This window comes from Rhinolophus ferrumequinum, chromosome 10, assembly GCF_004115265.2.
Source record: "Rhinolophus ferrumequinum isolate MPI-CBG mRhiFer1 chromosome 10, mRhiFer1_v1.p, whole genome shotgun sequence".
Taxonomy (NCBI): Eukaryota; Metazoa; Chordata; class Mammalia; order Chiroptera; family Rhinolophidae; genus Rhinolophus; species Rhinolophus ferrumequinum.
This window is the reverse complement of record NC_046293.1, coordinates 91,204,205-91,226,985: the sequence shown is the minus strand read 5'-3', so window position 1 is coordinate 91,226,985 and position 22,781 is coordinate 91,204,205. Positions and strand designations below refer to the sequence as shown.

The 22,781-nt window shown below is 41.2% G+C and overlaps 2 protein-coding genes across 11 annotated transcripts in view; one reads left to right on the top strand and one right to left on the bottom strand.

Moving 5' to 3' along the window:
• Positions 1-6,137, top strand: part of BID (BH3 interacting domain death agonist) — a 42,564-nt gene extending 36,427 nt beyond the window's left edge. For all 3 annotated transcript variants that reach the window (XM_033116739.1, XM_033116741.1, XM_033116740.1), the window contains exons 4-6: positions 752-891; positions 2,121-2,333; positions 4,644-6,137. In XM_033116739.1, coding sequence (XP_032972630.1) covers positions 752-891; positions 2,121-2,333; positions 4,644-4,655 — 365 coding nt within the window. In that variant the 3' untranslated portion in view covers positions 4,656-6,137. The remainder of the gene's footprint in view (positions 1-751; positions 892-2,120; positions 2,334-4,643) is intronic.
• A 977-nt stretch (positions 6,138-7,114) lies between these two features.
• The window catches only part of BCL2L13 (BCL2 like 13), an 87,230-nt gene continuing 71,563 nt past the window's right edge, over positions 7,115-22,781 (bottom strand). For 2 of the 8 annotated variants that reach the window (XR_004424122.1, XM_033116933.1), the window contains 2 exons: positions 22,556-22,631; positions 13,223-13,329 (listed from right to left, as the gene is read on the bottom strand). Coding sequence is in view for 5 of the 8 variants with exons in the window: in XM_033116933.1 (XP_032972824.1) it covers positions 22,588-22,631 (44 nt within the window). In the remaining 3 variants the exon portion in view is untranslated. Of the gene's footprint in view, positions 13,330-22,555; positions 22,632-22,781 lie in introns of those variants that run through there. The other 6 variants (XM_033116932.1, XM_033116931.1, XM_033116930.1 and 3 more) reach the window with 6 other exon arrangements.

Below are 22,781 nucleotides of genomic sequence, written 5' to 3'. Positions count from 1 at the left end.
AAGTAAGATACATGATATAGTAGTGAGTACTAAGGAAGGAAAGTGGGGGGCATGTGGCGGTAAGAGTGGGGTGTCAGTCTTCGCGTGGCATTGGAGAACACCTAAAAGCAGTTAGAGAAGGAGCCTGCCTGCACTCTGGGGAGGCCAGTGGAGCTGGAGAAGAGGGATTAAGGGAAAGTGGAAAGAGCTGCCACCAGAGAGGCTGGGCAGATTGTGCACAGCTGTCTAGGTCAGAGTGGAGAGGGCCTTTTGCTGAGGGAGATGGGACTGGGGAAAGCACTTACCTCCACAGCCACCCTGGTCTGTGGCCCGGGAGTGGCAGAGTGGGGCTCTGACTTGTCTGACTGCACAGCCTCTGTGTTAACTGCTTAGGCTGACAGCTGTTAGAGGATGGGATACAGAGCTGGCAGCCATAGGCTGCCATAGTCCTGGCAGCCCCAGCATACTGACCCTGCGTGGGTAGAAGTTGATCTTTATTTAGGGAGAAGCCTGCTTCTCCAGCTAGTGTTTGCTCACTCAGGCCCTTCCCTAGCCCCAGCACTCTACGCCTGCTCCCCTGAGCGTCAGGTCTGCGATCTTCACACTGTGGCCCTAGCAGAGCGAGCAGCAGAAGCTCGCTGGGTCCGTGGTGTGCTGGGGGGAGGGGGCAGGCTGGCCTTGCTCCAAAGAGAATCACTTCCTTTTCCAGGTTGGGCTGTGGTGAACAGGCCATTGTCTGATCTGTTTTGTCCACTGCCCCTGCCTCTGTCAGATTCTGAGAGTCAAGAGGAAATCATTCACAACATTGCCAGGCAGCTCGCCCAGATAGGGGACACGATGGAGTGCAGAATCCCTCCAACACTGGTGAACCGCCTGGCAGCCGAGTTCATGAATGGGAACCTGTCAGAGGAAGTAAGTGAGAAAACCTCTAGTGTCTTTTCTAGGTTAGCTGGGAAGTGTGGGGGCTTTCTCCATTGTCATTTGAACCAAGGAAGTCTGTCTCCTGTCAGACCAATGTCCAGTGAGGTGACTCAATTTGTGACTGTCCACAGAAGAATTGGAAATAGAAATTATAGCATAGTTAATTGTCTCTCAGAAGAATGAAGTTACTTGACACTTAAGAAACCTGAACTTTAATTCAGAAGCAAGAGTTTGGGGATAAAAGCCTCCGAAAAAAATGAACAAAATGTGTATGACTCTTCCAGAAATAACTTGCTTCAGTTTTAGGATCTGAATAAAAACACCGGTAGAGAACTTTTAAGTCACCCAGGTGTGACAAGAAAAGTGACACTTTAGCCTACTGCTCTTGACTTCATGTTAAGAAACCATATACAGATGTGTACAGTGCTGCTGCCATTTGCAGAGCCCTGTGGGGGATACAAAGATAGGTCTCGGGCACTAGGTGTCCTGAGGAAACTTAGTGGGAGAGAAAAATACCCCAAGGTCCTCCAATGTATGCCTACCCGAGTTCAAGAAAAGGTTCCATTCTTTTGACCACCAGCTAAAAATGCACATGCCCCTCACTACCTAGAAGTTTATTCATCCTCCAGGGTTTAGCCAGGTCAAGCCTCCTGCCCCCAGGAAGGTTGTCCCCTGTCTAGTGGTCTCTCCCCCTCTGCTGTTCTGCAGCAGCCCTCATGGCACACTGAGACCTCTGCCTTGGGTGCTCCCACAATGTTGACTTATTTTTCATGAGAATCTTGAGCCTAAGTTCCTTTCAAGTCTAAGGCCTGTGGCTGGAGGTGGGAATGTCGCCCCCTTCCCCCCAGCTAGGTCTGCACCAGTAACCCGGCCTGAGATTATTTAGCTAATTCTCAGGTGAACTGCCTCAGAGGCAGGAAGTGACTTGGCTTCTTCAGTTCCATCAGTGTGGAATGTGCACACACGGGGCTCGGGGACCATGTGTTTGGTTAGTGCATCTCCCACGCGAGGGAGTCATCTCAGCCCTCCCTTCATCACCTCACAATGAAATCGCTTCTCCTCCTCTCCTCCACACGCCTTAGCTATTTAATAAATACTTCCCACTGAGAGGAGAGCGTGCTTCCTGCTTCCCGTGGAGGGCTGTTCTTCCTTTGACAGGGAAGGACATTAGAGGACTGGGTCCCCTGTGAGACTTTCTGTCTCCACCTCTGCCTGCACAGGACAGAAGGTGCCGCCTCGCTGCTGCGCTGGACCAGCTCATGCAGACGTTCCCTAAAGACATGGAGACGGAGAAGGCCAAGCTGATGTTGACCCTGCTGTTGGCCAAAAAGGTGGCCGATCACAGCCCGTCCTTGCTCCAGGGCGTCTTTCGCACAACAGTGAATTTTATTAACCAGAGCCTGCTCACCTACGTGAGGAACTTGTTCAGAAATGTAAGAACCAGCCATCAGCTCCTTGCCGTTTCCCTGAGCCCTCTTGGTCTCTGCCCGCTCCCCACACACTGCCTCCAAGGTCTGGGAAGCCAGCAGGGCCCTCTACCACGGGGCCCCTTTCATCCCTTCCCTCTGCTTCTGACACCCCAACCACAGGAAGGCACCTGCAGACCTTCCTGGGTAGGTGCAAAGGCTTGCTTTTGCTTTCATGAGCAAGTGGTAGGAGGAGGTAGTGAACATCTGATGTCCTTTGGAACTTTATCAGCTTTATTTTTATGATGTGCTGCTGTCTTCAGGTAAAGGCCTTCTTCGTACTTTCGACAGAATCATGATAGCGGTCCAGACGCGTAGATAGAACATGAAAAAAAGTGGCTGAGGGACCTAGCTGAGCTTCTCCAGTCTGCGCTCAACTTCACCTTGAGGAAAACAAGTATAATTAAATTCTTTGAAAACATGCTTACCAAGGATGATGGGGAGAGAGACCAAAAGGGGGAGATAAGAAAAGGGGGAAGAGAACTATCTAAAACCTACCTCAGAAAACGTCTGTCCCATAACCAGGATATGAGAAGTTAGTTCTTTGAGATGCTGCCAGGGAGGGCAGGCAGCTTCAGCTTCATAGACCTGAGGTTTCAGCGTCAGTATATTCTGTAAATTTGAAACTATTAGTGAGTATTTGGGATTGTACGTGTCAGAAGCATTACTTGGGCATCTGACCCTCTCCTCTTATTATTTACTGATAAGCCTTAAAAGCATTCTCCATCTGTCGTGGTCTTCAGTTATACAGGCGTTTTACAACAGGAGAATGAACAACACACATCTCAAATCAGGTATTAAACCAAGCCTATTGTTGGAGGTAAGCCTGGGAAAGTTCCTGGACAGCCAGCAACCATCTAAGGGGACAGTATCTAAGGTGTCACCATCTAAGGTGTCAACAGCAGCCTGTATTAACAGCTTAGCAAACCCTGAGGGGTTCAAACACAGTCTTGCTTCTTTGGACCCACTATGGATGCGTCTTGGCCCAGATGATCCAGTAGCTGAGAATGTCCCTATGTCAGCAACTTGAAAGCTGTTTTTGCAGTTATTTTCATGGAGCAGAAAGTAGGATGCAGGGAAATAAGGATGACGGCTCCAGAGAATGTGTTTTTGCACAAACCCAGCTTCACATCTATTTATTATGTCCCTAGAGTTCTTAAGGACTGAATTCTGTTTGTAAATCAGACTGGCTAATTTAGACCTTAGACCTTAGAAAATGGTCATCAACAAAGCACTTACATCTATTAAATTAGGGGTGTGGAGCACCAGAAACTCATGTGGGAGTTTGAAGAACGCAGGTCTAGGGAGAGGACAGTAGTAAAAACATAACTGGATTTTCAGTGTGCTAAATAAATACAGACTAAAGCTTTGTTTTGATTGGAGGAGGGGTTATACATTCTAATTAATCCTTGAAGCAAATCAGAACATCCCAGTTTTAGTTGTAGCAGAGACTGCTGGAGACCGCCAAGTATCTGTCCTCCCCGTCTTCTATAGTCATAGGATTTGTAGCTGGTATGAATCCCAGGCTCCCTTATAAGCCATGTGTGACCTGTGACTCACTTCTGGTGAGGGGACGCAGACAGACATGACATCCATCGTCTGCCCTGTGACTTTAAAGGGAAGGAGTACGACGCCCTCCCCTCCCGGGTCCATGGGCTAAACCAGGGTGAGGATGTGGGTACAGGTAAGGGACCAGGAAGAGAGGCTTCCGGGTCCTAAGATTGGTGTTGACTGCTCACCTATAGTCAGAGAAATAAACTGACATGTTTAAGTCATACTTAGATGATCTGTCGTAGAAGTTGAATATACATTCTAACAAGGGCAAGGTATGCTTGTTACAAAGGAAGGCTGTACAACTCCCAGTAATTTACACAGGTTAGTAAATTGTGGCCAGAGGCCGAGTCAGGCCTGCCATTCCTTTTTGTAAACAAAGCCCTACTGAAACACAGCCATGTTCATTCATTCGCAGATTGTCTTAGGCCGCTTCCACACTATGTAACTTCAGAATCGAGGTGTTGTGAGTTGTGACAGAGACCGTATGGCCTGCAGACCCTAAAATATTATCTGATCTAAAGCAGAAAAAGTGTCCCTGCTGTTAAGAGGAAAAGAAAAAGAAAACCTGGTCATCTCCTATAAGTCAGGGAAGAGGGAGAAACAGCAGCAAATGGGAAACCACAAAAAAGAGAATTTAAAACAAGAAGTCAGGAATGTGACTAAATATGTCGATGGTAAGAACAGTTAGACTGGCTAACTGCTTGTGTTTCCTTCTTGCTCTAGGAGATGGACTGACTGGATGTATGACTACAAAAGCACGTCTGGCTAAAACTTGATGTAGCTAAAACAGTAGTGTACCTGCCCCCAGTGGAGATGGAACTGCGGCCCTTTTACAAAGTGCTTAGAGAAGACAGCTATTTATTTCTCACTATTTTAAAGGTCATGTTTGAAGCTGATGACCCGTTTAGAAATCTCTACATTGATCTACTTGAATGAAAATGTCCGCTTGCACTATCTGAACGAGCTTCACACCACCTCCTAAGTCCATTACACACTATGCCTTTATCTTATTTCAGATGTATAGGTCCCCACTTGAAAATTAAATTTAAAAACAGATTGTAAGGCAGAAGAAAAAACTTTACTGTTTTTTGAAGTGCAACCTTGGGGCACAGCCTCACAGCAGACAGTGTCATGTATGGAGAGCAAGGAATACAGACTCCTTACACATGAAAAATTCCTCAGGACAGGGACCATCTTAATACTAAGGAAGTAACAGCCTTCCTGTTTAAAAACTAGATGGCACAGGAGGTTTTAGACTATAGTTCTGTCTTCAAAAAGTGGGAAAATCAGGCCTCAGGACGTGTTTGGCTTTTTTCACCCTGCTTTCCTTTCATTAAGAGTCAAGGAAAAGTCAAATATATGGTGATGGAAGGAGAACTGACTCTGGATGGTGAACCCACAATGTGATTTATAGATGATGTAATACAGAATTGTACACCTGAAATCTATGTAACTTTACTAACAACTGTCACTCCAATAAACTTCAATTAAAAAAAAAAGTCAGGGAAAAGCACTGGCAGTTCAGAGGTATGGAAACTCAAGTGCCTGTCACCTGTTTCCAAACTCAGGTCACTAAAGCCATCTGTTCTCTTTCCAAGAAGTCAGGACTTTGATAAAGACTTGAAGCTGGTGGATACCAGAAGATACTGTGTACAACCTGTGGGGAATGTAATTAGTAATCTTGTTTTCATTTTCTGCCTGTATCCAAGAGGCTGCATCAGGAGAGAACGGGGGTTTGTGAGCATAAAAGATGAAAAACAAACTTAAAAATTCAGCAGTTAGGTGTCTGCCTCTCCTAGAGACAGTCAGAATTATAGGACTAACAAACTCAAATCCCTTAGATAGTGCCCAAATAAACCAGGGAGCGCTTACATTTAGAAATGGTGCCTGCCTCTGTTCCCTGGGGTGCTGGGTCTGCATTACCTGTACTCTGCAGTAACATGTGTTACTGTTAACCTGACACTGGAGAAGCATACGAACAAGAGTAACAAAGTACTAATAAATATTTCCTTGCTATCAAAAACACTTTTCTGTTCCTTCAACATTTAAATTTATCAGAAAAGAAAAATGACATCGTTCATCATTAAATGGATGCCACTCGAGGGCTAGGTCTCAATCTGGTATCTGCAATGTGTTGTAAATATTAAAAGCAGGTAGAAGTTGCCATGCCGTGTGAAGGCCTTCATTTGGAAATAAATTTTCCAGTAATGCTGTTAACTGCTTTGGAGTGGACTTTTTAAGGATTTGTATCACAGTGGAAACAAGTTGCGTCAAACATATACATCCACACACTTGTTCATTCGTGAATCAGTGAGCACAATTAGATTCTCACTAGGGGAAATATTTTCTTCCAGGAGCAGTTTAAATACACGTAGTCGACTCAACTAATGGAAGAGAAAAGAAGTCTAAAACAGCAAATGATCCCAGACTATCTAATAACTCTTAATCTTTCACATCTTTCCACTGTTGCTTAAATGAACACATTAGGCCACTATTTTAATGCAGTTTATACATGTTTTGGTGTTAACTTTTTCCAGACCAAGTCAGATATACTTTATTGGTCATAAAGCAGGATTGTCATAAGCCAGCATTATAAAAAGAGTCCACTGTATCAGAGTGTTCTGATCTTGAGTACATATCAGCCGGTGGTAACTCCAGATACCCTGGAATTGGTGGTTTTATGCTAGTAACATAATCCTTGGGGATATAATTGAGAAGTGACTTTCCCAAGACTGTTCCATCCTGTTTTATTCATATTTGAATTAAGTGATGGAAAGTCCTTGGTTAAAGATAAAAACCTTTCTTTTCCAGAAGACGCTGGGCGGGGCAGCCGGGTGGCTCAGTTGGTTAGAGTGCGAGTTCTGAACAACGGGGTTGCTGGTTCAATTCCCACATGGGCTGCGCCCTCCACAACTAGATTGAAGACAACAAGCTGCCGCTGAGCTTCCAGAGGGCTCAGCTGGTTAGAGCGCGAGATCTCAACAACAAGGTTGCTGGTTCAATTCACTCCATGGGATGGTGGGCTGTGTCCCCTGCAACTAAAGATTTGAAACTGGCGATTGGACTTGGAGCTGAGCTTCACCCTCCACAACTAGACTGAAGAGCAACGCCTTGGAGCTGATGGGCCCTGGAGAAACAGTTCCCCAATGTTCCCCAATTAAAACAAAAAACTGACCTCACAAACCAAACAAAACAAAACAAAGCAGAAAAACCGCTTGGCATATCTGAAAGTTGCGTGGAATAGCTGGCGTATTCTGGTCAAGTCACTCCTGACCTCACCTCTTAGGACCTAGCAGTAACTGCTGAGACGCTCATGACTGCCATAAAAGGTCATAGCTCTTCTTTTCCAACAATTCCATTAGCTGTGCTGACTGGGAACTTAAATATGGAGTGCCCTTTGGATGTTATGATCATGTTTTCAGAACCTGAAGTCAAACCAAAATAAGCGTGTACTTACAAAAACTAAGTGTGTACTTACGAAGGCTAAGCGTGTACTTACAAAGACTATCTGAAATGATTCCTCCTGAGTCCCAGACATCAGTCAAGAGTGTGTGAATAGAAAGATGAGTCCATTGTTATCTTCAAATCGCATTTTATTACAACCTCCAAAGCACATTTCATAGATCTGGGTTTAGTCCCCTTCCCCTGATGAAGAGAGTAGATTGGCCAAATGCAGGAAACAGGAGGGAAAAAGAGGGGCCAGAATAATCCATAATAAATGGAGCAAATCAGAGCTGTAGTGAGGAGAGCAAATAGCATTTCATACAGAAAAAAGGAAATACATGTGGTTTAAGTGAAATGCTTATGTGACATTATCAAAAATCATTTCATCCAGTAATTCTGAGGCGATGAGAGCATTAGAACCAGTAATAAGTTTAACTCAGTCAAGGAAATGAAGTAGGTAGGTAGAGGCACTTTTAATCTAAAGAAAGAAAAATGGGAAGACTGATAGCAAAAATACAGGTCTAAGAAAAAAATTCTGTCTTTTCTTTCTAGGACCAATCTAAAAATTATAGATTGTTACCAATATAACAATTTAGAAACCATCTACCAAGTTCTTCCAGACTGTTTAACAGGGAAGATTGTACTTCAACTTTTATTCCTTGGGGAAGGAGGCAACATACTAGTAAAACTTGTTCTAAATAGTACATTAATAAACCAGTTTCTTCTAACGGTGCAAAGAACACACAGAAGTGAGCAATATCGCTATAAAATTCCTCTTTAGGGGCAGTGAGAACAGGACAAGAATCACCTTGAGCCCGCAGCTATTTTTTAACTTATTAAAGGCCTTGCAGATATACCTGAGAACAGTGCCAGCCTGAGCTTACATGGAGCAGCTGCCTGGCTAGGGCTCTTTAATGTAAACAGTTCGCTTGGGAAGACCCTGACGACAAACTTGGTAGAATGAGTCTTATACAAAGAAAAGGGGAGACGGGACGTATTAACATAGTAATACCACAGTTTCCAGCTCTCCGTGCAGCACTGTGTAGGAGGTAACCAAAACAGTTTCAAGAAATGAGTATTCTGTATACAAGGCTACTGTTAACCACATCCCGCAGTGTTCTGTGGACTAGAACAGAAGGTTTTTCACTGGACGCTGAGCAAGATGTGCCTCTGGCTGTGCCTGGTCAACCCTCCTGATTGAACTGTGACTAATTTGACTCTTGAGGAGCCAAGCAATACCTACAGGTATCCCCTACTTCCCTCCACAACCCATGGCACAAGCCGGGGAGAAGGAAAAAGGAACAGACTAGGAAAAAGGGGAAGAGTGGAAAGAGTCATGGTGTTGCCTTCAGATCATTGGGTGGTGATTCCTGTCTGAGTGCCTTTTGTGTTTAATAGGAATATTTAACATATTATTAACTAAGAAAGCTAAAGAAAGATCTATGCCAGTGACACCTGCTAATTCTCCATAAGGCATGTCTGTCAGTGTTTAAAGGGAACACATCTGGGATGATTAGAAACAGACCAGTGCTGGACATAACCTCAGGCTATGTCCCTGGCAGAACACGCTCAGCTCAGACCAGCCTATGTGCTACCTTTTGCACAAGTCAGAAAAGGCTCCCTTCCAGGGCACACAGTACAGCGAGCAAAGGTCGCCCAGCTGTGTGCACAGAGCCTAACCAACACTGCTTTGCAGGGTCACAAAAATTGGTAAAAACTGGAAAAAGAACTAGACTTGGAGTCAGAAAAATTCAAATCATTTCCTTGCCCCTCCCTCATGCTACGAGACTTTAGAAAAGTTACTAAACTGATTAGGTTTCTTTAATCTGTAAAGTGGGAAGGGAATAAAAGGCATATGAATAGCTATTAGAACTGTGAAGGTGAAAAAAGGTGAGGGCACTAGATCAATGTCTGGCATATTGTAAATGCCAAAATACTTGCTAAAATTATAATTACCCGCACTTTTTTTAGGAAAAGGATATTCTAATATGGAAAATATATGCACCCTACAAATCTAACCCTTCTCACAGCTGAACCTCCTTAATGACAAATGGGTGTAATGGGTTACTGCCAACCGCACCTCTTGGTCCTTCAGAGAAGAGGAAACTTTCAGGCATCAAGTGTGTTGCTGAGACTTTAAATGAAATAACGTTTGTGAGAGAATTGTTTCGGAAGCTAGAAGCTGTTTTTATAAAGTGATCAGATAGCCTGCAGGCTCTCTGGGCGAAGTATCACCCCAAATTTTTTGAAAGATAAGCTCGTGTAAAACGACATAAGAAACTAAGAAAAGGAACGGGGGGGAATCTTACCTATAATACCTTTTATTTCTATAAAACATCTCAAAATATTTTTAAAATTCTAAGGGTATGACATTTGTCCACATGTCATACCTTTAGGGAAAAAAGCAAGGAGGATGCATTACTTTTATATTAAAGGGAATTAGCACAAAGGCTGAGGAAATTAAATTTCCATAGAAAATTAATGGCAGCTATGGTTGGAAGTGGCTGCAATTAATGGGACACAGGCGAGGTGAGGCAGCAGGGATGGCCGGGTGGTGACTGTGTGAACCAGATGGTCAGGAGCTGGTTTTTTCCATCTAGAGCGTTTCCTAGAGGGCAGTGGTGGACATGAGTCCCTCTAAGGCACTCTGTAGATACTGGTTTTTCTGAGCCCAGAATTACCTTTTATTACAGAGAGGATAAATTAGCATTCTTTAATTCTGGTATTATTTTTCTCAAGAAACCTTCACTTTTTTTGCCAAGTGATCAGAAATCATTACAATTCAGTAGAGCAGGTAAAAATTCTAGCAGACTTACCAACAAAACCTTTTCCTCGATAGTTGAAAGAATGAGGAAGGATAAACAGGGTGATATTCTTAATTCTGCATTTGAGTTCCATAAACAAGCTGGATTTATTACCTTAGATTTAGATGTTAAGTAAGTCAGGGTGGGGGTGGGGTCAAGAAGGAATGGCCTCCAACTACCAAACCCCATCAAAAAAGGTGCGGAGTGAGAAATATTTTCTTTTAAACGTAAAAGCAAAAAGTAGGAGCTGCTGTAAGAAGCTGTCCTTATTAGGGATTTCCCTTCCACTGCCAGAGGCAGAGGATCAGGACGCAAAGAAAGAATGGGGACACTGACACATCCTGTCACTCACTCCTCGGGAACTAACTACGATGACATCTATTTACCATTACTCAGCAAAAGGCAACTGGCCAAATCACTTTGGGTTAATGTTCAACAGATGGGAAAATAAGGCAGCACATGGCAGCAGGTCTTCCTCTTTTGTGGAGAACAGACCCAAATATCCTAAGCCACAGGTCTACCTTTGGCCGCTCAGAAACGAACCTGGTTTCTATTAGTGCTTAAATTTGTTCAGCCAGTGTGTCTGAGGATCCAGAGTTTAAAAGTGAACACTGAAAGTTAAATATTTTATTATAAAAGGGGAAAACAATCAAGATAACGTACCAGTTGGCTCTTACCCTATGCAAACACAAATGCAGTGATTAGAACAGAGTAATCCAACACAACTTCAGAGCCCAAGGAGGAAAACATTCCTTCCTACACTAACTCCAGTTCCTGCCTTGCCTCTAGCTATATTTATTAATCAAGGGGCATCAAAACCCGGAAAAACATCACTCCCTAAATGGAACACTAAACTCAGACATGAAAATATACTGCATGATAAAGCTAAACAGACAAACACATTTCAGAAATTTTCCTGACCAACTTTTAAATAGTATTGCTTCAGGGAGATTTAATTTTATAAAATAAGTTTAAAAAAGAAAGCACATTTAAAACATCAAGCTTTGGTGACCAGGATAGGTAAAGTAATTTTATTACAAATTTCAGGACCTAAAAAGTAATTTGTTACATTTACTAAGATAAATCTGAGATGACCTGTATCAAGCGCGTGTCCACTGATCGTCAGGCAGGAAAAGACACAGTCCCACCCTCCCTTTAGGGATGGGATCAGCCAGATGAAAGAAAATTACGCTGATTCTCAACTAGCACGTACTAACTGGGATCATTTTAGTTTATCACTCTGGCATTTGGACTGTGAAGAGTTCATCGAAGAAGCCTCTGTTTTTGAACTCTGAAAGCCAAACTAGAATCTTGAGCGTAATCAAGAAATTCAAGCTTCTCTTGTCATATTTTTTATTTCAATGATATTTGGGAGACTTTCTGTATTTGACAAGAGTTATGATTCAACCAGTCTGTAAGCCCAAGTATGAAAATCCGGTAAGGACTGCGTAGGTTGACCCGTCAGAAGACTGAGACCAGCTATGGGGACAACACACCCGCCCAGGGTCGAGGCCGTGGCCACACCCTCGGCCAGGAGGGCTCCCAGGGCATCTAAGCCACCCTCCTGCTGCAATCGAGACAAAGCTCTCTAGCCAGTTACCTGCCATTGCACGCAGGCAGGAGCCCTAGTTTATTTTCTATTCATTTTTGTAAAGATGACTAAAGGCAGCATCTTTACAAGGTGGGGCTGCCGGAAGCACAGGGGCCTGACAGGTACAGAGCAGGCACTCGCCCGTGGAGCTGGGGAGGGCCCTGCGGGTGAAGAGGGCCCTGCGGAACCTGAGAGCTGAGGCACGAGGGGAGAGCACCTCACACTACAGGACCAAAACGAGGGAAGAAAGAGCCAAAGGAATGGCTACCAAACAGCATGCTCATCAGGAGAGAGGAAACTGCAAGGGCAGGACCCAGACAGAGGCTGAGGAGCCCACAGCCTCCCTGCCTGGGAATTTCTATCCCAGCTTCTCCTAAGGTAAGCCTCTCCCTCCAAAGCTGTGGCTCTCAAGGGAGGAACAATTTTATCCCAGGGGACATTTGGCAATGTCAGGAGACAGTTCTGGTTGTCACGACTGGGAGGGGTGCTACGGGTATTTAGTGGGTAGAGGCCAGGATGCACAGGACAGCTCCTACAATCAGGATTTCTCAAGACCGCTGCTGCCACGGCCGAGTAACCCTGCACTAGCTCCTGGACGCGGCGTGAGCCAAGGCCCTGGGAACTTACAGACAAAAGTGAACACACTCCACCTCCAGCCGTAGTACGTGGAGCAATCCACTGCCTGTTGGACAGAAATCCTCAATTACCCAAGAGTGTTCCACAAACGTCCAATCAGCTGCTGGCGGTTCAAATTCAGTCAATGCACCCTTATGTCCTGTGTCTTCTTTCTTTTCTGAAAAATCTATTTCTTTCTCAGAGCCAATGTTACCCCAACTGCCACTGCGAGAATGGCGACAGCGGCAGCCCCTCCGAACAACAGTATAGACTTGCCCTCAGACAGTGGGGCAGCCTTTGCTTCTCCAGCAGGGGAGGGGCCCTCCGTAAGGCTCTCTTTCCTGATGTTCAGCTCCTCTTCACTCAGCAGTGTTTTCGTGGATTCCAGCGCACGGGTCACCTCCTCCTTTAATTCAACAGGTTCGATCATTGCTGCTTTTACCTCTTCTTCATCCAGTTCTACAAACAAAGATGTAGCTGGGCTGACTTTGTCAACTGCCATCATTTCTGTGCCAGGTCCCCTCATCTCCAGCAAGGCCGTGGCAGTGGTGTGTGGAAGCAAGGGAGCTGGGGCTGCAGACGCCACGGCGGCCTCCTCCATGCCCTCGGCTACCTCTTCTCTCTCCACATGCACAATGTCAGAATTAGAAGAGTTGTTCTCGCTCTTCTCTCCAGCCCCATTGCTGTCTAAGCTTTTGACTTCTTCAGGATCCATTGCGATCTGCTGCCAGGACTCAGGACCGAGGGACACCGGGAGGCTTTCTGTGTGCCAGCTCTGGCTGGCTGACAGGGAAACAGGTAAGCTCTCTGATTGCCAAGAAGTGGTCACAGTCGGAGACTCTGGAGGACTGACTTGTCCAGAGTTATCACTGGGCAGGATATAAATGTCATTGCTATCTTCTGCAACGATTCCAGGGTATTCTTCCTCTTCGGACTCAAGATTAAAGACAGTGCCCTAGAAGAGGAGGAGGAGAGTTAATACAAAGAATGATAAATGTATTTAACATAAATGTAAATATAGAAGAAAAATTATTTCCTAAACTGAAGTTCCAGGAATAAATATATTGTTTAAACCTACATACTTTCTGGATTGAATGCATTTACTTGTAGATCAATGTAGAGGAATAATTTTTAACAAGATGGTCCTCTGACCAGTTTCCTTGAAGCTAAAAAAATTAAAATGTTAATTTATATTCAATTCAATTTAATGCAAAACAGCAGGGAAAACAAAGGCAAGAACCTTGCTCTCAAGGAACTTATGACTTGCTAGGGTACAGAAATAATGCTACCCCATAGTCCAAGCGCCACTGAGAGCTCAGGTGGGGACCTGATGTCCCTTGGTGGAGGCTGGAGAGGGCAGGGAGATGACTGACGGCACCTGCAATGACATCAGAAGAAGGGGGATGGTTTCACGGTGAAAGCCCTGTGGAAGACACGGTAGCAATAACAGCAGGGAAACACGAAAAGGGGGCTAGGAAGTGACCCAGGTTAGTTAGTGCACATGAAGAATAGAAAGTTCGGTCAGCGCAGGACCAGAGAGGAACTTGATCCAGTGCTAAGAAATAGGAACTTGATTCAGTAGGAAATGGTTAGTCAACAGTCTTTGAGCTATAAAATGACAGAGTTCCTCTTTAAAATGACTCTGACAGAGAGGCAGAATGGAGGAACACCAGAAATGTGGCACTCTTACTTCTCTCTTTAGCAAGAGTCTACACAAAAGTAACACAAAGCAATATTGTTGATCTTCATTTTCACGTGTAACAGTTAAGTTGAATGGACCCAGGTCTGTGTTAGGCACCAGAGTTATAAGAAAGAATGAGACCTAATTTTTGTTCCTAAAAAGTTAATTGTCTACATGTGAAGACTGGAATATGAATAACTAATTTCAACATGACACAGGAAGCTTTAAGACAGGTGAATGCACAGGGTGCTAGGGGAGCCAAGACATGATCAGAAAGACAGGAAGAGAACCGATGGCGTGTAATGTCAGATCTATAGAAAGGTTTAAAAAGAGTCTGGATGATACTCATAAACACTACAGAGAGTTTGAATAGAATATGTAAAGCAAATTAATTCCTACTTTATTTTGTGATTATGGCTGCTATTTATATTAAGTAGACTAATTTTATTCTTAAATCAAGACCAAAACCTTTCTGTGCATACTAAGGGTCTAATATAAATCAGTAGTCCCTCTAACCACTCCACAAAAACAGGGAGCCAGAAATCACATGCTCATAATGACAGCATTCTAACTGCCCCACATTCTACCTCAACCTCTGCTTCAGTCTCCTTAAGAGGTCCCGGTTTATTTCTGGGCTCAGGAATGAATCTGAGCAGAGAGGCAAATCAATACAGTAATGAAAGTGCAATATTTATAGTAAAAAGGAACTGGTTTGAATCCCAGCTCCACCAGGTACCAGCTGTGTGATTTTGAATGCCTTGCTTAACCTTTTAAACTTCAAATTCTTCACAAATGGGGATGACTGACTTAATAAGATTGTTAACAAAAATTAGATATGGTATTTACAGTGCTTAGCACTATACCTTATACACAGTAAGCATTCAATAAATTATGCTATTTTTCATTATTGCTATTGTTGTCATTGTTTTGGTAGTATGGTGATGGGACAAAAAGAGCTACTCGAAAATACCACCTCGACAGGAAAATATAAAAAGTAAAAGCAATTTGAAACAATATCTTTCCTTGGGTAAAGAAGGGAATTAAACTTTACCCTCCTCTTTCATCTCTTCTATTTTATTTTCAGTTACAACTGACATTCAATATTACATTAATTTCAAGTGTACAGCATAGTGGTTACACATTTATATAAGAAGTGATTCCCTGATAAATCTAGTACCCACCTGGCACCATACACAGTTATTACAATATTATTGACTATATTTCCTATGTTTGACTTCAGATCCCCATGACCATTTTCTAACTACTAATCTGTACTTTTTAATCCCTTCACCTTTTTCACCCAGCCCCTAACTCCCTCTCTGTATCTATGAGTCTGTTTCTGTTTTGTTTGTTCATTTAAATTATTCTTTAGATTCAATATAAGTGAAATCATATGGTATTTGTCTCTGTCTGACTTATTTCACTTAGCATAATACCCTCCTAGGTCCATCCATGTTGTCACAAATGATAAGATTCATTCTTTTTTATGGCTGAGTAATAGTCCACTTCTTTATCCAATTATCTATTGATGGGAACTTAAGTGCTTCTATATTGGGCTATTGTGAATAGCGCTGCAGGGAACATAGGGGTACATATGTCTTTTCGAATCAGTGTTTTGGATTTCTTTGGATAAATACCTAGAAGTGGAAATGCTGGGTCATAAGACAGTTCTGTTTTTAATTTTTTTGAGGAAGCTTCATACAGTTTTTCCATAGTGGCTGCCCTACTTTGCAATCCCACCAACAGTGCACGAGGGTTCCCTTTTTTCCACATCTTCACCAATACGTGTGGTTTGTTGATTTACTGATGATAGCCATTCTGACAAGTGTAAGGTGATAACTCATCGTGATTTTAATTTGAATTTCTTTGATAATTAGAGGTGTGGAACATCTTTTCACATTTATTGGCCATCTTTGGAGAAATGTCTATTCAGGTCCTCGGCCCATTTTTTAATAGGATTTTTTTGTTTTTGGTGTTAAGTTGTATGAGTTATTTATAAATTTTGGATATTAACCCCTTATCAGATGTATCGTTGGAGAATAACTTCTCCCATTTAGTGGACTGTCTTTTCATTTTGTGAATGGTTTCCTTTGCTGTGCAAAACACCTTTTTAATTTGATGTAGTTCCATTTATTTTTTTCTTTGGTTACCCTTGCCCAAGCAGATATATCAACAAAAATATCACTAAGTGATAAATATCCAGTTACTGCAGGTTCAGATTTGGCACCTACTTGACCCTGCAGGCTGCATGGGGGAGGGCTCAACACAGGGACATTGGTGGCCCTCGCCCTACAGCCACACAGTTCAGTTTCTCCCTGTAGGTCTCTGGAGCCTTTTGAGCTGCTGTCCCTTCACTGGAGCTCAGGGTGAGTGCCTGTGAGTGAATGAATGAGTCTGAGCACAGGCCCTTTAGGAGGATGCTTCGGTTTTCAGCAGCCCTCTGTCTCACCCACATGGGATGGAATCGCTGCTGATCTTCACAGTCAGCTGTTGTGGGGACTACTCTTCCCAGCACTGGATCCCTTCATTTGGGAGCCTAGTGTGTGACGGAGACCTTTGCTCCTCAGTGGGGATCTCTGCAGCTGAGATATCCCTCCCAATTCTCAACCACCACACACAGGTGTGGGACCAGCCCGTTTTGTGTCTCCATCTGTGCTCCGGCCTCTTCTTTATATCCTTATTTGTAGGAGTTCTGTTCAGCTAGACTTCAGGTGGTTCTCTAGGTTGATTTTTCTAAAATTTAGTTACAATATTGATGTGGTCATGGGAGGCAAGCACAGCATTTACCTGTGCCATCTTGACCAGAGACTCTTTCATCTCTTCTAAACAGAGATTATCACAAAACTGAAAAGTAAAATCTCTCTTTAGAAATTACAATGCTATACATCAAAGCAATGTAGGATTATTTCTATGGGAATGGATAAGAAAAGTGTATTACATAAATATTTTACAATGATCATGACTTAGTAAAAAAATCTATTTCCATTTTTTAAAAAAGAATGTCAATATAAATGGGGCTCTGCTACCTCCTAGGAACTTGGGATTAGTGGATATTCACATTCAACAATCTCTACACGAGCTGTCAAATAATATGAGTCAGGTGAAAAGAATCTTATGAATTTCTTTTGTACAAAGGGTAGGGCATATGGATATACCATTAGAAAATAGTATTTTTTTATTTTTATTTTTTTAGTATTGAGATTTACATTCATAAAAATCACATAATGTAACATTTACCATTTTTAGATGTACAATTCAGTAGGGTGTGTTTTTTTTTTTTTTTTAGTATATTCACAATGTTGTGCAAATATCACCACTATCTAATTCCTGAACATTTCCATCATCTCAAAAAGAAACCTCCTTAATAGTCACTCCCAAGTCTTCCCTCCTCATTCCCCTGGCAACCTACTTTCTGTCTCTAAATTTCCTATTCTTGGAAGTTCATATAAATGGACTCATACAATATATGGCCTTTTGTGACTGGCTTCTTTCACTTAGCATAATGTTTTCAACGTTTGTCCGTATTGTAGCATGCATCAGTACTTCATTTCTTTTTATGGTTTCATATCTTTGTATGGATGAACAACATTTTGTTTATTAATTCATCAGTTGGTTTGCAATTTTTTTGTTGCCACCTTTTGGTGATTGTGAATAGTGCTATGAAATCCATGTACAAGTTTTTGTGTGAACATCTATTTTCAGTTCTTTTGAGTATATACCTCGAAGTGGAATTGCTGGACCATATGCTAATTCTATTTAATTTATTGAGGAACTGCCAAACTATTTTCCAAACCAACTGCACCATTTTATATTCCTTTCAGCAATGTATGAGGGTTCTGTATTTCTCCACATCCTCCTCAACACTTGCTACTGTCTGGTTTTTTTGTGTTTTTTTTTTATTATAGCCATCCTAGGGGATATGAAGTGGTATCTCATTATAGTTTTGATTTGCATTTCCTTAATGACTAATAATGTTCAACATCTTTTCATGTGCTTCCTGGCCATTTGCGTATCTTTAGAATTATGTCTATCCAAATCTTTTGACCATTTTTAATGGGGTTGTCTTTTTATTTTTGAATTATTAAGAGTTTTATCTATTCTTGAACAAGACTGCTACACAGTTGGATATTAAAATAACCAATTGTTTGGGGGAGAGGGTGCCTGTAATTAGATTGCGTCTAAAGAAAACAGAGGGGTAAAGTACCAAAGTAACTAGTAACCTATGCTAGTTAATTTTTTTTTTAAAGATATCTGCCGTTAGTGCCATTCTGATATAAATTACTTTCCCCAGCTTCAAACCCCATATGAGGAAAAGAGACCTTCAGAGCTCTAATCTTATGGGGTTCCATTTCTTTTAAAAACTCTCAATATATTTTCATCAGTATAATGGTAATGTAAAACCACTAAACAGTTGTGAGACTATCATCAATAAAGAATAATAGCAAAGAGTCCCTTCACGACTAAATGCAGCATATAAAGACTATATACCCATCAATAACAGAGGTCATTAATTACAGAGAGCCAGAAGATAATGCTTGTCCTATTGAAGAATATAAACTACAAATACCACTGCTACATCATTTCTCTCTTACCTCATACTTAATAATTTTTTATTTTAGCCAGCATCTATCTCAACATCTTCCTCTCCCTCTATTTAGTCATTAAGTACTAAATATATCTCAAAATATTTATTCTTAAATATATCTAGTTTTCTCCTTCTCTCAGAAATTTCTGCTATTACTCTAATATAAGCAATCACTATCTTTAATCAGAACTAATGCAAAAGAATCCTAACTCCGTGACTCTGCAATCCATTTTGGAGATGAAAAGCACCACTTCCCCAGTCAACTAAGCCATTGCTGTTCTAGACCTGCAAATCTCTCTCAAGAGGAAATGTATCTATTTACCAATTTTTTCTACTATACACAGAGAGCCACTCACGGAGGTCAGAGCAGGACTAAATAGGTTCAGGACTGCTTTTTCCATTACCAAAGCTCAGTTTAGGACACATTCCAAATGGCTCAAACACAGAAGACTCAAAACATAACAAATCAAGCCTTGCTATTCTGAGCAATGGCTCCTTCAAACTATCTAAGCAGGATCCTAAAACAGCCAACTAATAATTCCTTGCTGCATTCTTCCAACATAAGTCCTTTGCTTTCTTCAAGATGTAACTACGGAGGGTGCCAAAAAATATATACACATTTTAAGAAAGGAAAAACTATTAATTGTAATACTCAACATATACCAATAATAAAAGATGAATATAAGTCACGTTTGACTTCTGCAACTATAAGAGGGGCTCAAAATGGTTACCATCAGCGTCCAGACACTTCTGATTACGGCGAACTATTGCTTGAGCAATGCTGACCAAAGTGTCCACTTACATACATTTTTTTGGCACCCCTTCAAAGAGCTGTTCCTGATTAAACCCTTCTTGACAACTATCATTTCCTTTCTGGGTATTCTACAATACCCACTAAAAAATTGTACTTCACTGTGGCTTTCTTGATATGTACTTTGAACAATTAAACAATTGACTCCTTTATGTTTAGGGTTGTGTTTAATAAGTATATAATCAGCAATCTAGTCAAGTTTTAAAAGTTTAACATTATAATCTGTGTTTGAAGGAGTCTGTAACCCAGTTGGGGAGATTAGATAACACAGCAGTCCTCAATCTTTGATGTCTAATTAGAGACAACTGTGAAACTTTCAAGACTCCCTTTGCTAAAGTTACAACCCATAATTAGAATCTCTGAAGGTGGGACCCAGGTGTTATATCTTGTGAAAGGAAAATGAGTATAACTCTGCTATAATCAACTGCCTTCCTCTATATCCTACCCAAAGTCCAAACATACTGTAACACAATGATCAGGCAGAAGTAAGGTGAATGAGACCTTTCTGTGATAGCAAGGATATTCTGAGCTTTGCTGATTCTTGATAAATCATCAATAATGAAGAATAACAGGAGGACACAAAATGAAAATAGCTACTCAGGGAACCATTTCTATAACCTTTGAAGAGTATACCTGGAGGTCCAAGAGAGGAAGACCCAGTCACCACAGCCAGATCAACAGCTAAATTAAGCTAAGCTGAACCATTAAGCTAGCAGTTCCTGTGAAGTTATATTTACCTACCTCTTTGCCAGAACACAATTTTAATTAGTCATGCAGATCCTCTAATACGTTACAAAGGAATTTCTCTGTGCCACATAATTTATACACTCAAAGGTTTATCTGTTTATTAAATTACCTCTTTAAGGAGTTCTGTCTTATGAAGACCAGAAATGAAAGCTACATAAAGAATAACTTTACAAGGAGGAAGAAGAAGGCAGTAAAGAGCAGTAATGGTACGAAGTAGCAGAGTTCGTAATTACCCCTTGTTAACTTACTTCGTACACTTGTTTTATTTACTTGCTCTCTCACAATCTCCAAATGAGAAACTAAACAACATAGTGTGGCATCTTTTGGTTCAGATTAAATTTTTTCCTTCATTACGGAAACTCTGAATATTTCAAAACTAGGCTCTTTTTGTTAAGTGAAGAAGGAAAAGTTGGAAAAGAAAGTTAACAGAATTATACTATTGAATGAAACAATCACAGTCTATCACCCCAAGAAGCAAGTAAGACCACCCTGTTTTCTCAAAGAATTGGCATTTCAGAGTTAAACAGAGCAATCAAAGAATATGTTACTCCACTATAAGTAAGTTAAAATTGAGCATTCTTGTTAGTCTTTTGTTAACATTTTAAAATTTTAATCTAAAAAACTCAGAAAGTGCTACTAACCTAACCACCCCCACCTCCCAACTGAGTTATTTGGAGATAAGGAATGTAATTTCTCGTGTTCTTTATTCTGTCTTAGACTCTCATCTGCTCTCAGTCTCTGTTGACATACTAAAAGTTTTATAATCTGTTTCCACACCATTTCAAAAGATGGACGGTCAGCTGGATTCACAGAGCACTCTTACACAGCTCTTCAAACAGAAGGGTTATCCAAGGGTCAGCGAGCTCTTAAATGCCTACTGATACAAATTCTCAGCAAGTTAATCTGTACTTCTAAAAACAGAACCTCTAGTAGCAAGAACTGATTTACAAAGCAAAACCAAAAAGAACCTTAACAAAAATATTAACAATTTTAATCCTCAGAAAGGAGACCTTTGCTACTACTTTTTCTTTAGGGCTCTAAGCCAAAACAAATGAAATGGAAATTTCAAGTTCCAACATGAAGAAATAAGGGAAAAGTTAATAAACCGAAATTCAATTTTGTGCAAAATAACTTTTCTTTTTAACAGCTCAAAGCTAACAAAAGAGTTAAGAACAATTTTTTGTTCCACACTTGGAGGACATTTTCATCTCATCCAAGATACTAGTCATCAACAAGTTTGTCGAATTACAACTTGGTAATAATATATTGATTGAAAGCTAATTCAGATATGATTGCTTTTTTCTTTGCTGTCATAGCTTCCCTACCTTACTATTTATTTCTGTATTTGGGATGTGACATTTTAATGAAGATTCACCAAAAATCTTGTGCTTTTATGTAAGAAGTTTAAAAGAAAAAATAGATGGCCACTGAGACTTTTACTCATGGGGACAAATTCATATAAAGCAAAAATAAAAAACAGAGGACTCTCTCTTAACAATTACTGCCATTAATGAAGAGTAGCTTTTCACTAAAAGATGAACAGCTGTTTTGGGTAATACGCAATTTACCTCAAACTAAGCACGTTAGGGAAATAATATCTGCAAGTAGTCTTAGAACTGTTCTAATCTAATCATTCTAGCACAAAGTATCTATTTCTTTAGTCCCATTGATACAAAAAACACAAAGGAGTAGTAACTTCAAATGCTCCAAACTATAAAACTGGCTCCTTGATGTGCAGCTTTGCAGGAGAGGGCAGCCAGGACCACTGACAAAACCAAGTCTGACAATGAAGTCACCATTTGGAGCCCTCAGGGCAGGATTCATCAAACTGAACACGCAATTGAAGCTGTCAAACAAGGCTCATCCACAGCTGGTCTGAAACCAAAAAGCCACGCAGTGTTGGCTGCACTGAAGAGATCAGTCAGAACTTGCAGCTCATCAGAAAATAATTTCTTCAAGTAAATACACAAAGATATGTACATGAAACCCTTCAAATAAAAAGGGACGCAGAGAAGAAACTGAAATATGGATAAAGGGAATATTTTTAAATAAATGTGAGGTACCTTTGATTTTGGTGATAGGAACAAAGTTCAAGTAGCTTGGAGGTCATTCAAAGGACCATTTCAAAAATGCAGTAGCTGCTTCATGATGTCTATATTGACTACATTTTGCTTCGTTTTTTTCTTTATTGTTCACATCGGTTACAAATTATTCTGCCACTTCCACCAGTAGTAGTTCCCTTTCAGGGTCATAGCTTCTAATGAACTGAGCTCCTACAAACTTAACTTTTCCATCTGAAGATACTTTGTCAGAACATCACAGACCGTATTCATTGGTAAATTAATGTAGGGACTCCCCTCCCCTAAGATGTGCCAACAAACCTTTATCATTACTTCTCAGCCTTTATACAATATCTCTCTCTTAAGTATTCACCTTAAAAAAATAAAAACAGATAATTGCTTTTCTACATTCAAACAGGATACTAACAACCAAATGCCTCTTAGATCACTATTAACCTAAAATAAGAAATGGAGCCTGTGAAAGAAATTCCAGAAGTAATTTTTCACTTAATATGATGACCAA